Raw genomic sequence first — 18,601 nt, 5'->3', positions numbered from 1 at the left:
GTTATCTTCCTCATCTCTGTAACACGACGCTGTGAACCACAGACATGGGCGATGTGTCCTATCACGTTCTTTCGATTTTGCTTGTGTTACGGACACAAGTGAGAAGATTTCTTAGATTTATGTTTGAAGGCTGCTTCAGAACCTCACATGACCGCGCAGAAATACAAATAAAAAGATCCAACCAGCACTACCGTAATGCAAGATCAACTTTATTGATCAATTCATCCACATTATAGACATGAAGAGTCGTCCTCTGGTGTAAGAGAAAAGAGGACAGAATACCTGTATCATCATTACACACAGCTGGTACAGCTAAAGGCGGAATAAACATACAGCACATGACCAAAAAAAATTATTTTGTCCTGTATACTTTTGCCGTTTATCTTTCAATGATTAATAAAACAGACCTTAGGTGAGGGGACAAACAAAAAGGTAAGCACAATGCTAATTCTAAATTCAGCTGTTCACAGGCAGAAAAAAGCAACGTAAAATTGCACGCCGCAGCAGGAGAGTTCAGCATGTTAGCCTGCATGCAACTTCTGCATTTTCCCTCTGCTGTCCTGCACTGGGTCACAATCTCAGGCGGAATCCAGGGACTGCGAGCCGACGTGGGACCAGCCGAAGGGGGGCCCGGGCGCGAGCAGGGCGGGGCCGGGGTGGGGGGGAGCCGGCGGTGCCCCCGCATGGGTCAGCCGGTGTTTCTTGAGCTGGCCGAGCTCACGGAAGCAGCAGCCGCACTGCGCGCAGCGGTAGGGCCTCTCGCCCGTGTGGATGCGCTGGTGCTTGTGCAGGCTGTCCAGGTGGCGGAAGCGCTTCTCGCAGTAGCGGCAGGGGTAGGGCCGCTCGCCCGTGTGGATGCGCTGGTGCGTCTTCAGGCAGTAGAAGCGGCGGAAGCCGCGGCCGCACACGTTGCAGCGGTGCACCTTGTCAGCGCTGTCGCCCGGCGGCAGAGGCGCTACAGCCAGTTCTGGGCCGTCCACCGATATGGGAGGGAAGCCTATACCTAGGATACCACCACTGACCACAGGCGGCGACTGTGTTAGCTGCGGTGTTACCACAGGCTCAGGGATGAGGGGCTCCGTGACAGGACCCTCTGCATCGTCCTCGATTTTGACAGTCCCCTCCTTCAGCTCCTCGCCATCCTCCAGCACTCTGATCAGTCCCAGCTCGTTCACATCCCCAGCTGCAGCCCCCACCTCGAACTCGAATTTGGCCATTTCAGGCTCCTCCTGCTGCAAAGAAGCCACTTCCAGGCCTTGGTGAACTTTCCCGGGGTCATCTTCCGACAGGCGGCCTGAGTATTCTGAAGAAACAGACATCCACATACACGTTAACAACATATCTATTAAGCACGACTCACGGCGGGCGTGATTAACTATACGAGTTTAATTTCGGCACCGAAATAGAATTAGTCTCACCTTTATCTGCGACCCCCTCATCTGTAATATAGATGTGACTGTCGGCACTGTCGGCCGTCACCAGCATGTGCTCCGTCTGCAGCTCGGGTGCGTGCACGGCCCGCCGGTGCTGCGAATGCGGAAGGCTAGCGGAGGACGCGCACCGGACCCTTCTGCGGTTCACGCCACCCCTGGCGAAGTCCGACTGCACCGTGGGCACGCAGAGCCCCACGCTGGGGAAGGACTTGGAAGAAAACTGCGGCCGGCCCGACGAGGCTCTGAACGACCTCAGCGGACCGCGGGAGGCGCCGCGGCCCAGGGGGCTGGTCAAGGTGTCAGTATGGGACAGGAGGAACTGCGTGTCGTCGGGACGCTGGTTCACCACATCGGGGACGGGCTGGTTCTGGTTGAGCAGCAGGCACTGCTTGATGTTCTTCTCGGCCGCCGACATGTAGTAGCGCACGGCCTTCAGCTCGCTCTCAGAGATCTCCAAGCGCTCCCGCAGACTCTGGTTCTCCCGGTGCGACTCGGCGGCCGCCGAATGCGCTGCAGACAATTTGGCTCCCACCACCCGGGCCGCCTCCCGCAGCACGGCCTCCACGGCACAGCGCACCGCCTGCTCGATGGTGGCGGCCAGCTCGTACTTTAAGAAAGACACGCTGGAGTCCATCTTCATGCCCGGCTACCGCCGATATCAGTGCAGGGTGGCCAAAAGCAACGAAGATGGGATTGCAGTATCTGTATAATGCCTGTATACAACCGCAGACGTTTGGTTTTATCAGTGCTCTTGAAATGCGAATCGGTCAGATGCAATAAAATAAAGGTTATTACAGTATACAAAAGCCTTCTGCTTTCTGTGCAGCGGAAAACCGTAGAGTCGACTCCGGACGCAGGGTGATGACGTAGAGTGTTTGGGGAGGGGGGGGATCATGTCAGTTTGGTCTCCAGTTTATCATTCATGGAAGGATTTAGGGAGGATGTCTTAATTTTACAAATAGTGTTTCAAACAAAGGCGTATTATACACACCACTAAGTAGTATTATATATCAAATTATTATACTTCATTTTATAAGACGGTGCAGCAACACCGTCTAAGATAAATGTGTATAATAGGCTGTTAACCAGTAAAGTCAACATAAAGTATTCTTAATGTCCTAATCTAATGAATGGGTAGTGTCTTGTGCTTAGTCAAATTAATCTTTTTTTTTAGTATCATAAGTATCTTGTTTTATGAACGCTAATTTAGCTACCTTAATAAATGGACAACACTGATACCTCGGATTCCGTACTTTTATTCTGAAACAGAGAATTTAGGCCGAAATGAAGTTATGCAGGAAAAGAGATAAAGCTATAATAAAAGTAATAACACCGCTTAAAACTGTATACATGAAATGGTAAAACTTTAATGTTTTTGAAAGTCCCCCTAAATTGAATTAAAACAATGTAATTATAATCACCAATTGGTGAAATAAAATCATTATAATACCACAGTGCATTGCATGACTTACAATTGTTTCGACGTTAATTAGGTCCGTAGGAACGGCAGCTGTGGGGCTTATTGGTGCTGATTTGCATGCTACTCCAGCATTTAATAGCGTCGCACGAGGTGTTTTGGCTTAATGAGTGATGTTGCGGTGAGGCGAGTAGATACCCCGTCTAGCTCCACAAGCCGCGCTGCTCTTTTCATGGTCACGATGGCTGAACACGGATTTCATTTATTCGTCGTGGCTTTTGCCTTATTCACATGTGAGTTTTTTGCTTCGTTCTGGTGATTCCACAGCCTTGTACGGTGCATAAAATTCTGCGTTACATTAGCAAGACCTAAAAATGTGGATGTTAATCTGGACGTTGATTGAGCCACGTAGTCTACGCCACTCAATGTTCTGAACTGCCGTGCTTATAAATTGCATCCAGGTTAAGAATTGTTGTTTACACTCTGATTTACTGGACAGGACAATCTTGCACTGGATCACTAAATGATTTCTCTTGCTTTAGGCGTATCGTTTGCCCAGGATGAAACTTATGCAAGCCCTACACCTCTGGTGTCTCACTCTTGGACCACAGCCTTGTCTACATCTTCCTTAGACACAGCCCCAGAAATGGAGACTACTGGGGTTCCTGTGGAGTCTGGTACCATGGCAACAGAGCTGCCATCAATCTCTGCGTTTACCTCAGAGTTGGCTCCCTTGATGACCACTGTCTCCAAGAAAGGGAAGCCTTTCGTTGTGCCACTTTTTACACTACGCCGCACTGTGCCTACTACAGTTCCAGTGAAGTCTGTCATCACTGAGTCATCTAAAGAGGAGCTGTATACAACTGAATCACCTGTCACACTGGGGGAGGAGCCCTTTCCGTTAGAGGAGCCCTTTCCGCTGGAGGAGCCAGTGACCGAGGAGCCCTTTCCGCTGGAGGAGCCAGTGACCGAGGAGCCCTTTCCGCTGGAGGAGCCAGTGACCGAGGAGCCCTTTCCGCTGGAGGAGCCAGTGACCGAGGAGCCCTTTCCGCTGGAGGAGCCAGTGACCGAGGAGCCCTTTCCGCTGGAGGAGCCAGTGACCGAGGAGCCCTTTCCGCTGGAGGAGCCAGTGACCGAGGAGCCCTTTCCGACGGTGGAGCCAGTGACCGAGGAGCCCTTTCCGACGGTGGAGCCAGTGACCGAGGAGCCCTTTCCGACGGTGGAGCCAGTGACCGAGGAGCCCTTTCCGACGGTGGAGCCAGTGACCGAGGAGCCCTTTCCGACGGTGGAGCCAGTGACCGAGGAGCCCTTTCCGACGGAGGAGCCTGTGACCGAGGAGCCCTTTCCGACGGAGGAGCCTGTGACCGAGGAGCCCTTTCCGACGGAGGAGCCTGTGACCGAGGAGCCCTTTCCGACGGAGGAGCCTGTGACCGAGGAGGTGCCCGTCACAGTGACTGAGATCCCTGTGTCAATGCCTTCCACCACAGTCATAACTGCGTCCACCCCAGCTACAGAGGCTACACCAACCAAGAATTTGACAATGGGCAACTACACCGTTGTGAGAGGAGGGGGTGGCTTGTGTGTCAAGGCTCAGATGGCCCTAAGAATACGAATCGCCTACAGCACAGTCTATAGGAACAAGGTATGAAAGTCACCTTTGTGCTGCCTAGATTCCTGTTAACTTAAGGCTTCCAAGCTTCATTGTACTCGGCATTTTTATTCTTGCACTCCAGAAGTGTGTTAAATTAGCTGCATTATTTTAGTGGCCCTGAGCAATAGGCTAAAATGAATTCAAGTTGTAGTTCTAGTTTTCTTAACAGTCTATCTGACTTGGTGTCTCCCTTTTCAGTCTAATGGTACCTTCATCATCCAGCCTGGTGAGACTGTTGCTACAGGAGGCTGCAGCAACTCCACAGCAACAGTGCACCTTAAGTTTGAGGAAGGCGTGGTTTTCTTTCGCTTCCAGAGAGTAAGCTTGGCTTGTTTTCACGACTAATATGTGTAATACAATGTTTAATGATGCCTCTCTCTCATAATTCAATTGACTGCAAAGGCAATGTCTAATGAGCGTTTCCATTCTGTTGCTAATGTCTGATTGCCCTCGTTCTCCCTAGAATGTGACCCTCGGTTTGGTCTACGTCAGCACTGTTGCCTTTGAGCTCACGTACCCTTTCGTCAACGCAGGTAACCTTTTTGAGTCAGTAGTGCATTATGGTGTTTCGCATGTGCCTGATCGCTTACGTGCAGCTGCATTCTACAGCCGCTTGAACTGTTAAGAGAATTTTTGAACCTTCAGTGTGTGTGTGTGTGTGTGTGTGTGTGTGTGTGTGTGTGATGCAAGCTGAAAGGAATTTTTCTTGGGCCAGTGAGACTAACACTAACATTATTAGATCCTGAACAGGGAACCTATAGAGCCAAGAATGAGTCTCTGCAGATGTTCAGTGCGGCAGTTCACCACTCCTACGCCTGCAGCAGCCAGTCCGTGTCAATGGGACCTGGGCTCCATCTGGATGTCAGCCAAATAAAGATCCAGGCCTTGGAATTTGACGGCAATGAATTTGGCCCTGGTATGAAGATCCCGCCCATTACTCAAACCTGGGAACTCTGATGCCCAAAAGCCTTTTTAGCAAATGATTCCATTGATGGGTTATTCTTGGAGTGCTTGAGTAAATGTGTTCGTGAAGTTTGGGTCTTTGTTGAATGAATTTAGTGCTTCCCCCTAGTGTCTAAATAAGGAATTGATGTAAACCAATATTTGCATGCTTCCAGTCTGAGGTAGCCTTCCTGAAGGTCTTGTATTCCTAGCAAATCTAAGCATCTGCTCCAAGTTGCTTTAGACAAGTCATGTCTTGGAATGAAAAGCACTTGTACAGTTTTTGACCCTTGGCATCCATTTTCTCCCAATGCAGAGGACCTCTGTCCTGGAGATGGGGACCACCAAATCGCTCTGGTGGTAGGTGTCCTTGCACTGGTCGTCGTGGTGATTGTCATAGCAGTCTGTGTCCTCTGGAGGAGGAGAAGACTGGATGGATACCAACCCCTCTGAAAATCCTGCATCTGTACGGCGAACTCTTCCCTGTCTACATCTGGACCTCTCCTCTGCCTGCTTTCAGTCATTAGCATCTACTGCTAATCCCCTGGTCTGCTTTTTTTACACTGAGCTTTGCTTTACTTTTCTGTTTGTCCAAGTGCCATTTTTTTGAAGTTGCTGCTCTTTCGTGACCTGTTAAGTCAAAAGGTTCTTGGTCCTTCAGGAATTGCTGTGGTGACCTCTTACCCATAATTCATCTGGTGTAAACAAAGATTCCTGTTGTATGGAATGATGTGTGTGAATATTTGCGCAGTTAAGGCTACATCTGATAATGAGATCCTCGAAGCTGTGTTCATAGTCCATTTCTCTGATCCTTTTCAGGACTCTGGATGTAACATGTATGGAATTAAGGTTTCTCTTGGTAAAATCAGTGCATGAGCTTAAGCACAGCTACTGCTGGTTCAACAAATCACCTAATGGAAATAAATGTTGAACGGAGTAACTTGTCCATTGACTTCACTTCCACATTACAAGTATGGAGACTTGACTCAAGTTAATGTCTCAGGTGTCAAACAGCAGTACCTCAAATCTGAACTTTTCATATCTGATCTTAATTGCAATGTACCATCGACATTTGTGGTGATCAAAAATGTCTGACACTTGTGCAATATAATCCCATCCTTGCTCAAAATAGAGGGTGCATCTGTTAATTGCATCCTCACCAGGTCAATAGGGCTACATTGACTCCAAATTGGCAAACGAATGGGCAATGTTTAGGATGGAAGTAATGAATAATACTTATCAGTAAAGTCGTATCTGCACACTTTTTAGGGTAATACGAATTTTTCTTCACATACACTAGTCATGGATAGCAGACCGCGAGCAGCTTTATGTACGATTCTTGGCGAAACTGTTGGATTTTAAGCAAACGACTAGATTAAAATAAACGTATAGTTGCGAACCGACCCATAACACTTGTTCGTAAGCGAAACGTTAATGCGGGATTATTTCGGGCTCGTGTGAAAATGTTCCCGCGAAAGCTTTAGTTGTGAGTGGCTCATGTCTTTATACGGGCAAAGGGAGAGTGCGCTGATTATCTTCTGTTAACGCGCACTCGCCTCTGATTGGCTCAGACCCGCGGCGCACTTGGCGTTCGAAGAGAAAAGAAACCTCTCTATTTGCGGTATTACCTGCTGGAAGCGCACACGTACCTTTTGACGATCGAACATCTTACAGTAAAGTCCTGTAATTAAAAAATAACTACTGATGAGCGTAAAAGGGGTGGGGCTTATACGAAGCAAGTTATGTGGTGGAACATTAACCGTTTAGATGCCCCAAAGCAGGACAATTACTTCGTACTGCCGAATATTCTGTCTCCGCTTCCCACGTTTTAATTATTGTCCTCCATGCTGCACGTTTCAAGACGGAAAGGGTGTGCACTGCTGACTAACCATAACGCTGTTCTGGAGGGGAGACTGGAGCAAGAGCGACTGAGAGGGAGCGAAAGAGAAAGAAAGGAAGGCAAATAAGAGGTAAAGCGACGGGGAGGGGGGTCGGCGTTTCGTCATGCGGTTCTTAAAATGGATTACATAAGGTTGAGATTATAGGTAGGTATGATTGTCTATTAGGCCTAGGAAGCGGTAACATGGTTCCGTTTTTTGTGTGTTGGATGTAATTTACGATGCGTTGTCACATAACCTGTCAAATGCATTCATAGAACCACGGGGACGTGTAGTGTAGTGGATCATTGTGTTACACTTAAGTTTGGGCGGTTCAAGGTGATGCAGTTGTTTTCAGCGCGAGTTTACATCTGTTTAATCGTGATTTGTATCTGTGTTTCAAGTACGACCACCCCCACCCTGTACACAGTTGATTTTTGCATAACTTAAGACCCAGAGCGTGAGTGCTCTCTTTGCCAGCACAGGCTAGAATCGTCGCAGTGGCTGTTGCTAGGCAACCTATTCTCCGTTACTACACTCCCTAATGAGGATCTTCTGAAGAAGTGGCCAGGTGGCACATACCATCACTGTACTTTTTACAGGGGTGTAGAATGTAAGTTGGTTTTCCAGCATAAGGACCCACATGCTGATTTGGGACGTGGCACTTATTTTGACCTTGTGCTGGAACTTGAGATTAGATACACATTGTTCTGTGTCAGTCAGAATTCATATCCATTGTCCAACCAATAATGCATAAAGTGAGATGCACTCTTTCTCGGTCATCACGTAGGAAGGACAGGAAATGCTTGCACAACTGCTCTGATCACTTTCATCCCACTGGGTTGTGCGTGAAATATTAGGGTACCGTGTGCATAAGTGCAGGCAACACCTGCGTTATCTATCCAATGACATCATTTCCTGTTGCGTTTTTAGGGCAGACTGCCTAGACGGCCTGAGACGGTGGGTTACTTTTTTCTTCTGAATCATTACAGTAGAACGTTACATTCTGATAAAGTTGTATAATTAGGTTTCAGTTAAAAAAAAACTATGAAATTTATTTTGACCGTTGAAGTATCAAAGTGTGCATTGAAATATATGTCACATAAACCCGGATTAAATCATACAATGTACTGATCGCATTTACGAACTGTTTGACCCCCAGAACTGTAGTTTGAACAATGTTCCACAGTTTAAGAATACTTGTTTAAGGTGCAGTTGCCCAAATCAGTCGTCATTTGAATCTTGTCCCCTGCTGTATGACACAGAGCATCGTTAACCTATCAGTTAAACAAAATACTAATTGAAACCGAACAGTCTAAGTGGCTGTGATTGTCCAGGGAACAATAGCAACCTCCATTTTTTTTTAAAGCACAACCACATCTCCTTGAAACCAAAGCTAAACCCTAAGCAGATGTTTTCAATGTGTACTGTTGCTGTAAAGGAACAAAAACGACCACATGATTGTCCCATATGAGAAATGTGCAAGAATTTTTTATATCTAATTATATCGAGTTTGTTCATGAATCGAAGCACCAACACAAGTAAAAAGTGACGTGGCGTTTGATTAGTTGGTTCCGCGGTTTTTCCCCTCTAACATACCGTTATGAATATAAATAAAGTAGGAATTGCAAATAGTTTGCTACGGTGATATATACACTGCATTCGCTTCAAAAAAATATTTAGGTGGTGCTTGGGGGGGGGGTATTTGTGGCAAATTCACAATCATGGGTCAAGCAACACAGGTTACTTGTGCCAAACAGAGAAACTGAGTTGAGATGCTCCCCCTTTACGTACAAAATTGCTTTGTAGAGCTTGTTCGTTTGGTTGGAGAATCACCATGGGTGGTATGAAATTTTCAAACATAATCAGGACAGATTATTTAGGCAAAATATTTATCACGGTGCGATAATTAAAAAAAAAACTGCATAAATAAAACTGGGTGGAAAACCTACTTTTTGTTACGAAACGTATAAATATTGGAGAAATCAGATAACACTTGAACAGTGAGGTATTTTATCTGAAAGTCTGTGACAGTCACGTGACAATCCTCCATGCCGAACGAGACGAGCTCACTCTCCAGCTGAGCAGGGCGCGAAAAAATATCGAGCACATATTTAGACTACACCCCATGTTTTATTTAAGAAATTGAATTTATATTTTATATTTATATTAGTTCTTTAATATAACATAATTTTTTAAATATGTCCTGAATTATCCTCAAACCAATATGTACTGATTATTTATCAACCCCCCTCCTGAATGCTATGACCACTGGAGGACTGATAAACAATGGTACAGTCTTACTTAATGGGTGTGGTTGAATTGTGCGTATGAGTATCTGCGTTTTAAACTCAGCGCATTATAATGGTGATCGTTTAGGACTTGTGACTGTGTGTGTTTTCTGATATTTACAGCGTATGAGGATGTATTCATAACTAAATTTTTGTATTTTTTTCTCTCTATTGTTGCACCAATGGACGGGTTTTATGTACCAATGCCAAGACCTGTGTGATTGTACTTTCCGCTTTTGCAGTCATCGCTTTGCAAACCGGAGTGCGAACCATTTTTAGGTTTTTTATAAAATAATTGGATTTCGGACGAGGTGGAGACGGACATAGCGAAGCGGGGGTAGGGAAGAGGGAGGAGAAGAAGCGACTGTCTAAGGGAGAGGGAAGGAAGGAACAGAAGGATTGTTAAAAACAAACAGAAGACCAAGCCACCGATCATTTTAAGCGTTAAGGGCTTCTTTTATGATAGTTTTTTTGCGGTTGAACTAATCCGTTGGGCATCTCCGCATGTTCACATGCACCGTTCCCAAAGAACTGTCTTTTCAGCCCCCAGAATCAGTCGGAATTAAAAGAAAGAAAGAAATCCGGGGAGAGAAAAAAAACGGGATTACAAAAGAAACGAGAACAGTGGAGAACTCATATGTTGAAGCGGCCCTGTGAAAAAATATTTTTTCAGCAATGCATTTTTAAATTTGCTTTGGTTTTTTGTTACCTGATAACTCAATAACCAGGATAAGAAAGTGAAAGCAAACTGCTCAGAAGTCTGTCTGCATTTGCTTTTTTGAAGACCGAGAAAAAGGTTAGTTTTTTTTCCCTAAATGACAAAAATCTACCGACACTTAAGGCTCGTTCGGCTCACAGGCAGGGAGTCTGTAGGGCCGTTTCGAAGCTTTCGCCTAAATATTACTGATGAACGACGTAAATATGGAGCCTTTCGGATAAAGCACACGGTCTCAGGGCCGTGAAAATGTAGCCTATACATTTATGGAAATTCAATAACGTGACATTTCCCACGCTGCACAGAAACGAAGTGGTTTGTGGCATGATCTTACCAAGCAGTCTGTCGTCGTATGCACCGTAAAGTACTGTAGAGCGCCACATTATATTTGTTTAGAAATTATTGCAAATCGATTTGTGACAACAATGAGAACACCATCGTGTCAGGGAAAATACTTAGACGCATAGTAATACGTTGCATCCTTTTGTTGACGGGTTATACCGATGCACCGGATTCTGTACTCGTCAGTGTTTTATAATTGATGTCACGCTGCAGAAAATAGGAGCGTGCAGCTTAGGGTGGGTGCTGTACTGCTGATGTGCTGTTGCTCTTGGGAAAAGAAGCGGAAATGGGAACCTTGTGCATGCAACTTGTGGTCCCGGATGGACGCGTTGGATTACCGGCGTGTGGAGGCGGCTTTGCAGCCCAAACACAAACCCCATGCCTCTCGAATGATTGCCCAAAGAGGATCGGGGTTATTGTGCGGCTGCACGCCTTGTTAAATGGATACGTGTTGGTATAATGAAAAGATTGAAGTCACGTTTCACAACTTAGCTTTGATGGCTGTGCCTGGATCCGCGTGTCGATATGTTGGGGTTTGGGGCCGGGATTGGCCCAGTATGCAGGGCTGGGATGGCATACGGTGCATTTTCTCGGTGGGAGGGTTATGTGGGTCGGCAAAAGTTGTCACTGGGCACCCCTCCCCCCGGTTAGTAAAATTCACCGTGGGAGACCCTAAAGTACAGGACCGATTTCTAATCTGTCTCAGCCATGTCACTATGAGACTAAGGGCCACTCCGTGGATAAAGTGCTGCAACCGGCTGAACGTTGATCATACCGGTAATAGCAGCAAATCAGTAAGTCGGCTGATTCGCGGGTGGGGACTAGATGGCGATCAGCATATGATTTAAAAAAAACTCATCAGTGTGGGTTACATTGCTTTGTGGGTTGCACAGGAAATTATATATTAAAAAGGCGCGTAGGGGAGGTTGAATCCTGTTTACCAAGCTATGGAGGCCGGCTGCAGATGTGCAGGAAGGAAGAGCCGCTGTGCTTTATGTGTTGCAGTAGCTGGGCTGGGGGATCATGCTAATCGTCACCGATCACTTCTTTGGCTAAATATAGTCTGCGGGAGGCTGTCCTGATGTCAGTCCGCAAAACGCATCGTCAAGAGCACCGTGCATTCATCATCCTGTACCGTTTTGCTAAAACTCGATGTTTTCTGCACACATCGGCCCTGCAAATAGAGCTGGTTAGTGTGGTAAAACCCACAAATACTGTTTTTTGTGAAAATCGCCCCCACGTATTTGGGCGGTGGTATAATTCACGGGGAAACGATTAAAGGTTGTTAAACTACAGCCCTTCAGGGTGGATTCCTGCTAGGATGCGGCCATCGGCCTCTGCTGGTTATTAGATGATTCAGGGTGAACATCGATGCTTCGGTTTTGTGATAATTTAGGGAACATACAGTACCAACTGAGTCCCGTTATAAAGCATGATTGATCTGACGATTAAAAGCACAACCTTTGTATAGTGCTGATTTTTTTCCCGAAAGACATTTAATACATAATTACGTGATTACACGCCCTTAAGGCGGGCGGTCACATTATCTCCTAAATGTCATTTCCTTGCATTGTTTTTCCACTGGTAACGTTCTCCAAACAGCTACCCTATATCCAGAGGTCTGTCTACTTTATGACTGTATCAGTGTATGTTTCTGTATTACTAATACGAAGTAAGAAGCATGAGAAGCACTTTGTGATCCCAGAAGGTACTGTGGTATTGTGGTTTTTCGCCCTCTGCCTAATTGAGCAGCTGCACTATGAGACAGAGTTGCGCTAATTTACCCCTGTCGCCCTCCATTAAGGTCCTGTGATCCGTCTGCTTGGAGCTTCCCCCGGGGAACGGGGATCCAGATAATTGCTTCCTGCAGTAGGAGGGGTGACGCTTATGGGGACTTAAAAAAAAAAAAAAAAAAGCGCAACACCTGTGACTCCCAATGAAATGCTAATTTTGTTGCAATATTACGTGTTAGTTTAGGAGTAGACGGACATCTGTAGGGCCGGCTGTGGTTGTAGGCAGAATAGGCAGTCGCTTAGCTTTTCCTAGGGCCCCTGAAAAGGCAGAGCTGGCCCCATTTTGATGAATATATTTCTGCATACCCTGCCTGAGACAGAATGGAAATGATGGGGGGGTCAGCTGGTAGAACGGGCCTCACATGCAAACCAAACCGCTCCTCGTTTGAATTACTGTTGAATTACTACTGGAATGCTCGCTGGCGCCCCCCCCCCCCCCCCCCCCTGTCCTGCAAGCACCATAACGAGTAAATAAAAGGGTTGTTAAGGAAGTAGTGGGATTTTCTGTTGGTATTTGCTACGCAAAACTCTGCTATCTGTGAGAATGTGAACTCTGTGCCGGGCTCCTTAATGCAGATTAGCCTGAGACCGCAGCGCTCCTGCTCGGCTCGTTTGGTCTGGACTGGTGTGTCCAGTCTCGGCAAGCTCAAATTCCCAGTGCTAACCCCTGTGGGTCACTATGCCAAAGGAGCAGATCTTGGCTCTAGCGGTCTTTTTGCTTATCAACTGTGCACATGCAGTATCAACTAGGCTTTAGAAAGGTACTGGAGTATCATAATTATTTCAGATCCTCGTGTGATCAGAGATGCTTTTGTAGTTAATTAGCATAATAAAGGTATTTGAGGTTTAGGATTAGGCTAACTGGTTTGTTCTTTTCTGATAACATCCAGCCCGCACACCCATAGCTGGCTGACTTTCTGCTGTCGGTGCTAATCCTAATCTCATTCCCTTTTATAAAGGGCTTTAGCATTACTGATTTTGTGTGGATGGTATTTCTGCCTAGATTACATCAGATTAGGGATTACGTGGTGGATGGTTCAGGGTAACACTGGTTTATGATTTATGTAAACATTTGGACTACAGAACTCGACCTGAGATGCACAAGTGGCTTTTAACAGGGAATGGAATCTCTATGGTGTGTGTGCGCGGTGCTATTTGCATTGTAAATTGCTGGTAAGTGTTTCTTCAAAGTCCGAAGGAAGTACAGAATGTCTCAAAAACTCCGGCTACGTCCGCACTAATACGTTAACATTTTTTTTACCGGAGTTTCTGAAAGAAAAGATCTGCGTCCGCACTATTGTTATCACTGCTTCGTGTAAAAGGCAAATGACGTAGCTGTGAGAGTGATCGTTAATGTGTATATCTGCACATTTAACCAGAACTTTTTATCATATATTTTCAGAAGTGATGCACTTTATATTTGTTGTAGCTCGAGCTACAACGTGTGATTTTGCACGCCTATTGTCCAACCAAAATTGTTGTTAACTCTAGAAGTGGCGAAGTATATATTTTGAATCATTTATTTTGACTTTGATTAGTAATGAAGTTCAGTTTTTATAAACGCTTGACTGTCGATTAATCTCACACACAACCATGTTTTTACAGTAAATGCACATTTTTTTTTATTTAGCAAAAGCGAAATTCGACAGTACTGCAGCATCGCAAAAACACAAAGTCATACATAAAAGGAACCATTACAGGAACAACACAAGGATCCAGAAACGTAGTCACCACACGTCTCACTCCCTTCCCCTCAGGCTCGGTGCACTCTCATGTTCGATGCCTGGGCGTCTTTATCATAAGCTAGAGCTGCACTTAAACTCGGCTCAGCTACAGTCTCGTTTTGGGCTCCACAATAGTTGCAAACAGCATATAATGTACAGAAAACATGATATAGGTGCACAGAAGTAAGCAAAGCGGCGTATGCCAGGTAGCGAAAGTCCTGTACATCCTCCATATTCACATGTGGCTCCCTTCCCTGAAAATAAAAGTGAAGCGTTCTTCATTCCCGTGAAGAACAACCAATTAGGAAAGGAGACGATGAAATGAAGAGAGCTAATCAGGAAAGGGTCACGAGCGAGTATGAACCAATCGGAGCTCACTGATGTAGGTGTAACACAGTCTTCATGTTTATGAACGACTGCACTAAAAAAAAGAAAAAAAAACTCCGTGGTAATGTGGACAAGGCTAAATCGGAAGGAAATGTTTGCGTTGCGGAACGAAAATGTATCGGTGCGGAGGAGCTCTCGGTTAACCGTATTCCACTCCCAGTTCATTCTACTCCCTTCTCATCCCACCTTCTTTTCCAGGTTGTTCATTGGCTGAGTTGCGTGGAATTGACAGGCAAAGCGCCCAATCGAGGATGAGCGAACTGGAGCAGCTGCGCCAGGAGGCCGAGCAACTGAGGAATCAGATAAGAGTAAGAGTTTTGGGGCGGGAGGCTGTGAGCCGAGGCCTGGAGATCCGGGTTTGAGCCCCGCTTTGTATCTCTCGCTCTTTTCCAGGACGCCAGGAAAGCATGCGGAGACTCCACCCTGACCCAGGTACAGCCGCTGCACAGTGGGAGCTTCTCGGGGCATCGCGGTACAATGGCCTGCCCCCGGGGATCCAGCCGCATGCCGCCGGGATTCTGGGAATTTACCACTGCGTGTGTATGTGTGTCAGATAACAGCAGGCCTGGACCCTTTGGGCCGGATCCAGATGAGGACCCGGCGCACTCTACGCGGTCACCTGGCCAAGATCTATGCCATGCACTGGGGCAACGACTCTAGGTGAGCTTTTCCTGTTTACATCTGGGATGCTGGTGATGGGTCACATCCTGTGTGCTAATCCCAGTACTGCACTCTCTTAGACCTCGGTGTGTATGTTGATGCTTCCATGTCCCACTCTCACCAGTGTGGGAGAGAGGTAAGGAGCGTGCACCGATTACAGGGCCTTGCCACACCCGCCACACGACAAACCACCTCAGGGATGAGAACCTGAGTGCAGCCATGCAGCAGGCGATACCTCAGCACCACACCAGTCCGAATGGAGCAGTGTCAGGTTTTTTTTCCAGTGGCTGGAGTGTCAATCCTGCCACCAGCCAAGCAATTTCCTGTGAGTTGGAGGACCTGCTTATAGGGCTGGATGTAGATTAACACCATAACCTGCAATTGCTTCTTCCTGGGTAAGGGCCTTGCTCAAGGGCCCAATGGAGTAGAATCACTCTGGTCATTCACAGGACTAGCAACATTCCAGTTACTGGCACAGAGCCCTGGTCTGAGATGGAGAGGTGGCTTTGAGGCTAATAGGATCTCTAGGTGTGTGGAGGTTAAGTCAAGGGAGGTGATGTTATGATTATATAATTCCTTGGTAAGACCCCACCTAGAATATTGTGTGCAGGTTTGGTCACCATACCTTAAGAAGGACATTGCTGCCTTGGAAAAGGTGCAACGTAGGGCTACAACAATGATTCCTGGACTTAGAGGAATGTCTTATGAGGAGAGGTTAGCTGAGCTGAATCTGTTCAGCCTCGAGCAAAGGAGACTAAAGGGGGACATGATCCAGGTATATAAGATTCGAACAGGTCTGGATGCTGTTCAATATTAGTTTAAATACTAGAACTCGTGGCCATAGCCTCTTACTGGGAGCTCTGGTTCCCAGTCTCCTGGATGATTATTCTCAGTGGAATGGCTTCCTCTCTCCACAGGCTACTTGTTAGTGCATCTCAGGATGGGAAGCTGATTATCTGGGACAGCTACACCACCAACAAGGTAATTCCTTCCCAGCCGAGTGAAATGACTGCCGAAGGTTATCGGGTGTTACTTTTGTGTATGTGGCCCTGTGTGCCCTCTGCTGTGTGTGTGTGTGTGTGTGTGTGTGTGTGTGTGTGTGTGTGTCATTGATTTCTTAATCTGTCTGTCCAACTGCACTTCACCATCCCTGTCTTTGCAGGTGCACGCCATCCCCCTACGCTCCTCTTGGGTGATGACGTGTGCGTACGCACCCTCTGGTAACTTTGTGGCCTGCGGGGGGCTGGACAACATCTGCTCCATCTACAGCCTGAAGACCCGGGAGGGCAATGTGAGGGTCAGCAGAGAGCTGCCCGGCCATACAGGTACTGATGAGGTCACATGACTGGTCACATGACTGGTCACATGACGCCCCTCAACTTTGCATCAGCATAATCACAGCATCTCTCATTTGCCCACCCTGTGTTTCCATTTTTGCAGTTTTATATAAAATAGCTCCAGCAATAATTTGGGATTTAAAATTACAGTAAATGGATCTCCCTAGGCGTGTCAGGGTATTTGTGTCTCATAAATCCTTCAGAAAGAGATCAGTGTGCATGAGGAGTGTGATTTATTAATCTGTACAAGTCCTGTTATCAGGTCAAACACCCCTTTTCTGTGAATGATATAGGGTTCCGGGGGGGGGAGGGGGGCAGACTGTCAGACTGGTGAGTTTTATTGAGACTGAGCAAATCCCTGGCTCCTCCGAGACACCACCCCTCTGGATGTCATTTAATTAACTTCTAGTTAATTACAGGAGCGCCGTCAGTATCCATGGCTGAAAGGCTTCCCTGGCAATCTCCCGCATGGCTGCAGCCCTACATTTTGAGCTCTGGTATTTGGTCCATAGTGTGGAGACAGAGAGAGAATATTAGTAACATCACATCCCTCCGTGGTCGTGAGTTGTGGGTGTGGCCACTTGTGGTGGGTGTGGCCACTTGTGGTGGGTGTGGCCACTTGTGGTGGGTGTGGCCACTTGTGGTGGGTGTGGCCACTTGTGGTGGGTGTGGCCACTGCACATCGGTGGATACAGAGACTTTAAAACATGCTGCAGCGTTCTCTGAGTGTCTGAGTGCTGACAGCTCATAAGTGTTACTCACCCCAGCAACTTCATCAACACAACGGAACAAAAGCTTCATTGAGATAATCAGATTAATAAACAAGGAAGCAAACGCTGCTTAAATTGCTCATCAGTAGCTCGGAAACTCCCGGGCTGGTTAATTACATTGACTGGTGGGAGGAGAAACGCAGCTGGCCAGCGTATGTGTGTGCGCGCATTTGCCCACCGCACTGACCTCAGATCAGGCGGTTCTTGGTCTGATGGTTCCTGGGTCTCTCTCTGTCATAGGATACTTGTCCTGTTGCCGCTTCATCGACGACAATCAGATCATCACAAGTTCAGGAGACACGACCTGGTGAGTCACCCGTGTCGTCTTTTTTTTTTAATATGGGCTGAAGTGCCGTTTTTTCCTCTTTACTTAACACTTGATGTCTTTTTATTCTTCAAATGAAATGCCTAGTAGTCCCTCGCGTAGCAGCGCACAGAGACAATGACATTACGTTTGACATTATGTTCTGATCTGCTCGCCCCGTCTGACCTCCGCTGTGGCGCGTGCTCACCCCCCAGTGCATTGTGGGACATCGAAACCGGCCAGCAGACCACGGTGTTCTCGGGCCACAGCGGTGACGTCATGAGCCTGTCCCTGGCGCCGGACTCGCGCACCTTTGTGTCAGGCGCTTGCGACGCCTCCATCAAGCTGTGGGACGTGCGGGACAGCATGTGCAGGCAGACGTTCATCGGGCACGAGTCGGACATCAATGCTGTCTGCGTGAGTGCTGCGGGGGGGGGGGGGGGCACCAGTGGTTCAGCGGCAGAGTCTCCAGGTTACTCGAATCCTTGCGTGATTGGCGTGAAACGCAGCTCTCCCTCTCTACTACCCTGTCTAACGTTGTCCTTCGTGGTACTTGGCCTGTCGCTTCTTCCACCTAACCGGGAGTTCTCCATCCTATTTCTCAGCCAAACTCCATCTACGTGCAGGTTCTAAACTCATCTCTCTCTCTGTCTCTCTCCCCCTCCCTTCCTCGTTCAGTTCTTCCCCAACGGCAGCGCCTTCGCCACCGGCTCTGACGACGCCACCTGCCGACTCTTCGACCTGCGGGCCGACCAGGAGCTCAGCCTCTACTCCCACGACAACATCATCTGCGGCATCACCTCGGTGGCCTTCTCCCGCTCGGGCCGCCTGCTGCTGGCCGGATACGACGACTTCAACTGCAACATCTGGGACTCAATGAAGGGCGACCGAGCAGGTGGGCAGTAGGGGGAGCTATAGAGCACTTTGTCGTTTTGGACTAATTAATTTATTACGATTG

At 47.3% G+C, this 18,601-nt stretch overlaps 3 protein-coding genes across 5 annotated transcripts in view; 2 read left to right on the top strand and 1 right to left on the bottom strand.

Moving 5' to 3' along the window:
- Positions 1-188: 188 nt before the first annotated feature.
- LOC125721795 (specificity protein transcription factor 3) lies at positions 189-2,388 on the bottom strand. The gene is made up of 2 exons (XM_048997872.1): positions 1,419-2,388; positions 189-1,303 (listed from the first exon to the last, which is right to left on the bottom strand). Exons 1-2 carry the CDS (start codon positions 2,071-2,073, stop codon positions 579-581), a joined length of 1,380 nt encoding a protein of 459 aa, XP_048853829.1. The 5' UTR covers positions 2,074-2,388; the 3' UTR covers positions 189-578.
- Positions 2,389-2,986: 598 nt separating this feature from the next.
- On the top strand, positions 2,987-6,383 carry LOC125721792 (cell surface glycoprotein 1-like). The gene is made up of 6 exons (XM_048997866.1): positions 2,987-3,143; positions 3,393-4,492; positions 4,700-4,819; positions 4,965-5,034; positions 5,241-5,417; positions 5,760-6,383. Exons 1-6 carry the CDS (start codon positions 3,017-3,019, stop codon positions 5,894-5,896), a joined length of 1,731 nt encoding a protein of 576 aa, XP_048853823.1. The 5' UTR covers positions 2,987-3,016; the 3' UTR covers positions 5,897-6,383.
- A 703-nt stretch (positions 6,384-7,086) lies between these two features.
- Positions 7,087-18,601, top strand: part of gnb2 (guanine nucleotide binding protein (G protein), beta polypeptide 2) — a 12,967-nt gene continuing 1,452 nt past the window's right edge. Inside the window, exons 1-9 of one of the 3 annotated variants that reach the window (XM_048997874.1) lie at positions 7,087-7,413; positions 14,771-14,880; positions 14,966-15,004; positions 15,126-15,232; positions 16,150-16,213; positions 16,395-16,557; positions 17,580-17,646; positions 17,859-18,060; positions 18,322-18,538. In XM_048997874.1, coding sequence (XP_048853831.1) covers positions 14,824-14,880; positions 14,966-15,004; positions 15,126-15,232; positions 16,150-16,213; positions 16,395-16,557; positions 17,580-17,646; positions 17,859-18,060; positions 18,322-18,538 — 916 coding nt within the window. In that variant the 5' untranslated portion in view covers positions 7,087-7,413; positions 14,771-14,823. Of the gene's footprint in view, positions 7,414-8,242; positions 8,281-9,613; positions 10,408-14,770; positions 14,881-14,965; positions 15,005-15,125; positions 15,233-16,149; positions 16,214-16,394; positions 16,558-17,579; positions 17,647-17,858; positions 18,061-18,321; positions 18,539-18,601 lie in introns of those variants that run through there. The other 2 variants (XM_048997875.1, XM_048997873.1) reach the window with 2 other exon arrangements.

This window comes from Brienomyrus brachyistius, unplaced genomic scaffold, assembly GCF_023856365.1.
Source record: "Brienomyrus brachyistius isolate T26 unplaced genomic scaffold, BBRACH_0.4 scaffold35, whole genome shotgun sequence".
NCBI lineage: Eukaryota > Metazoa > Chordata > Actinopteri > Osteoglossiformes > Mormyridae > Brienomyrus > Brienomyrus brachyistius.
This window is presented reverse-complemented; position numbering and strand designations above follow the sequence as displayed.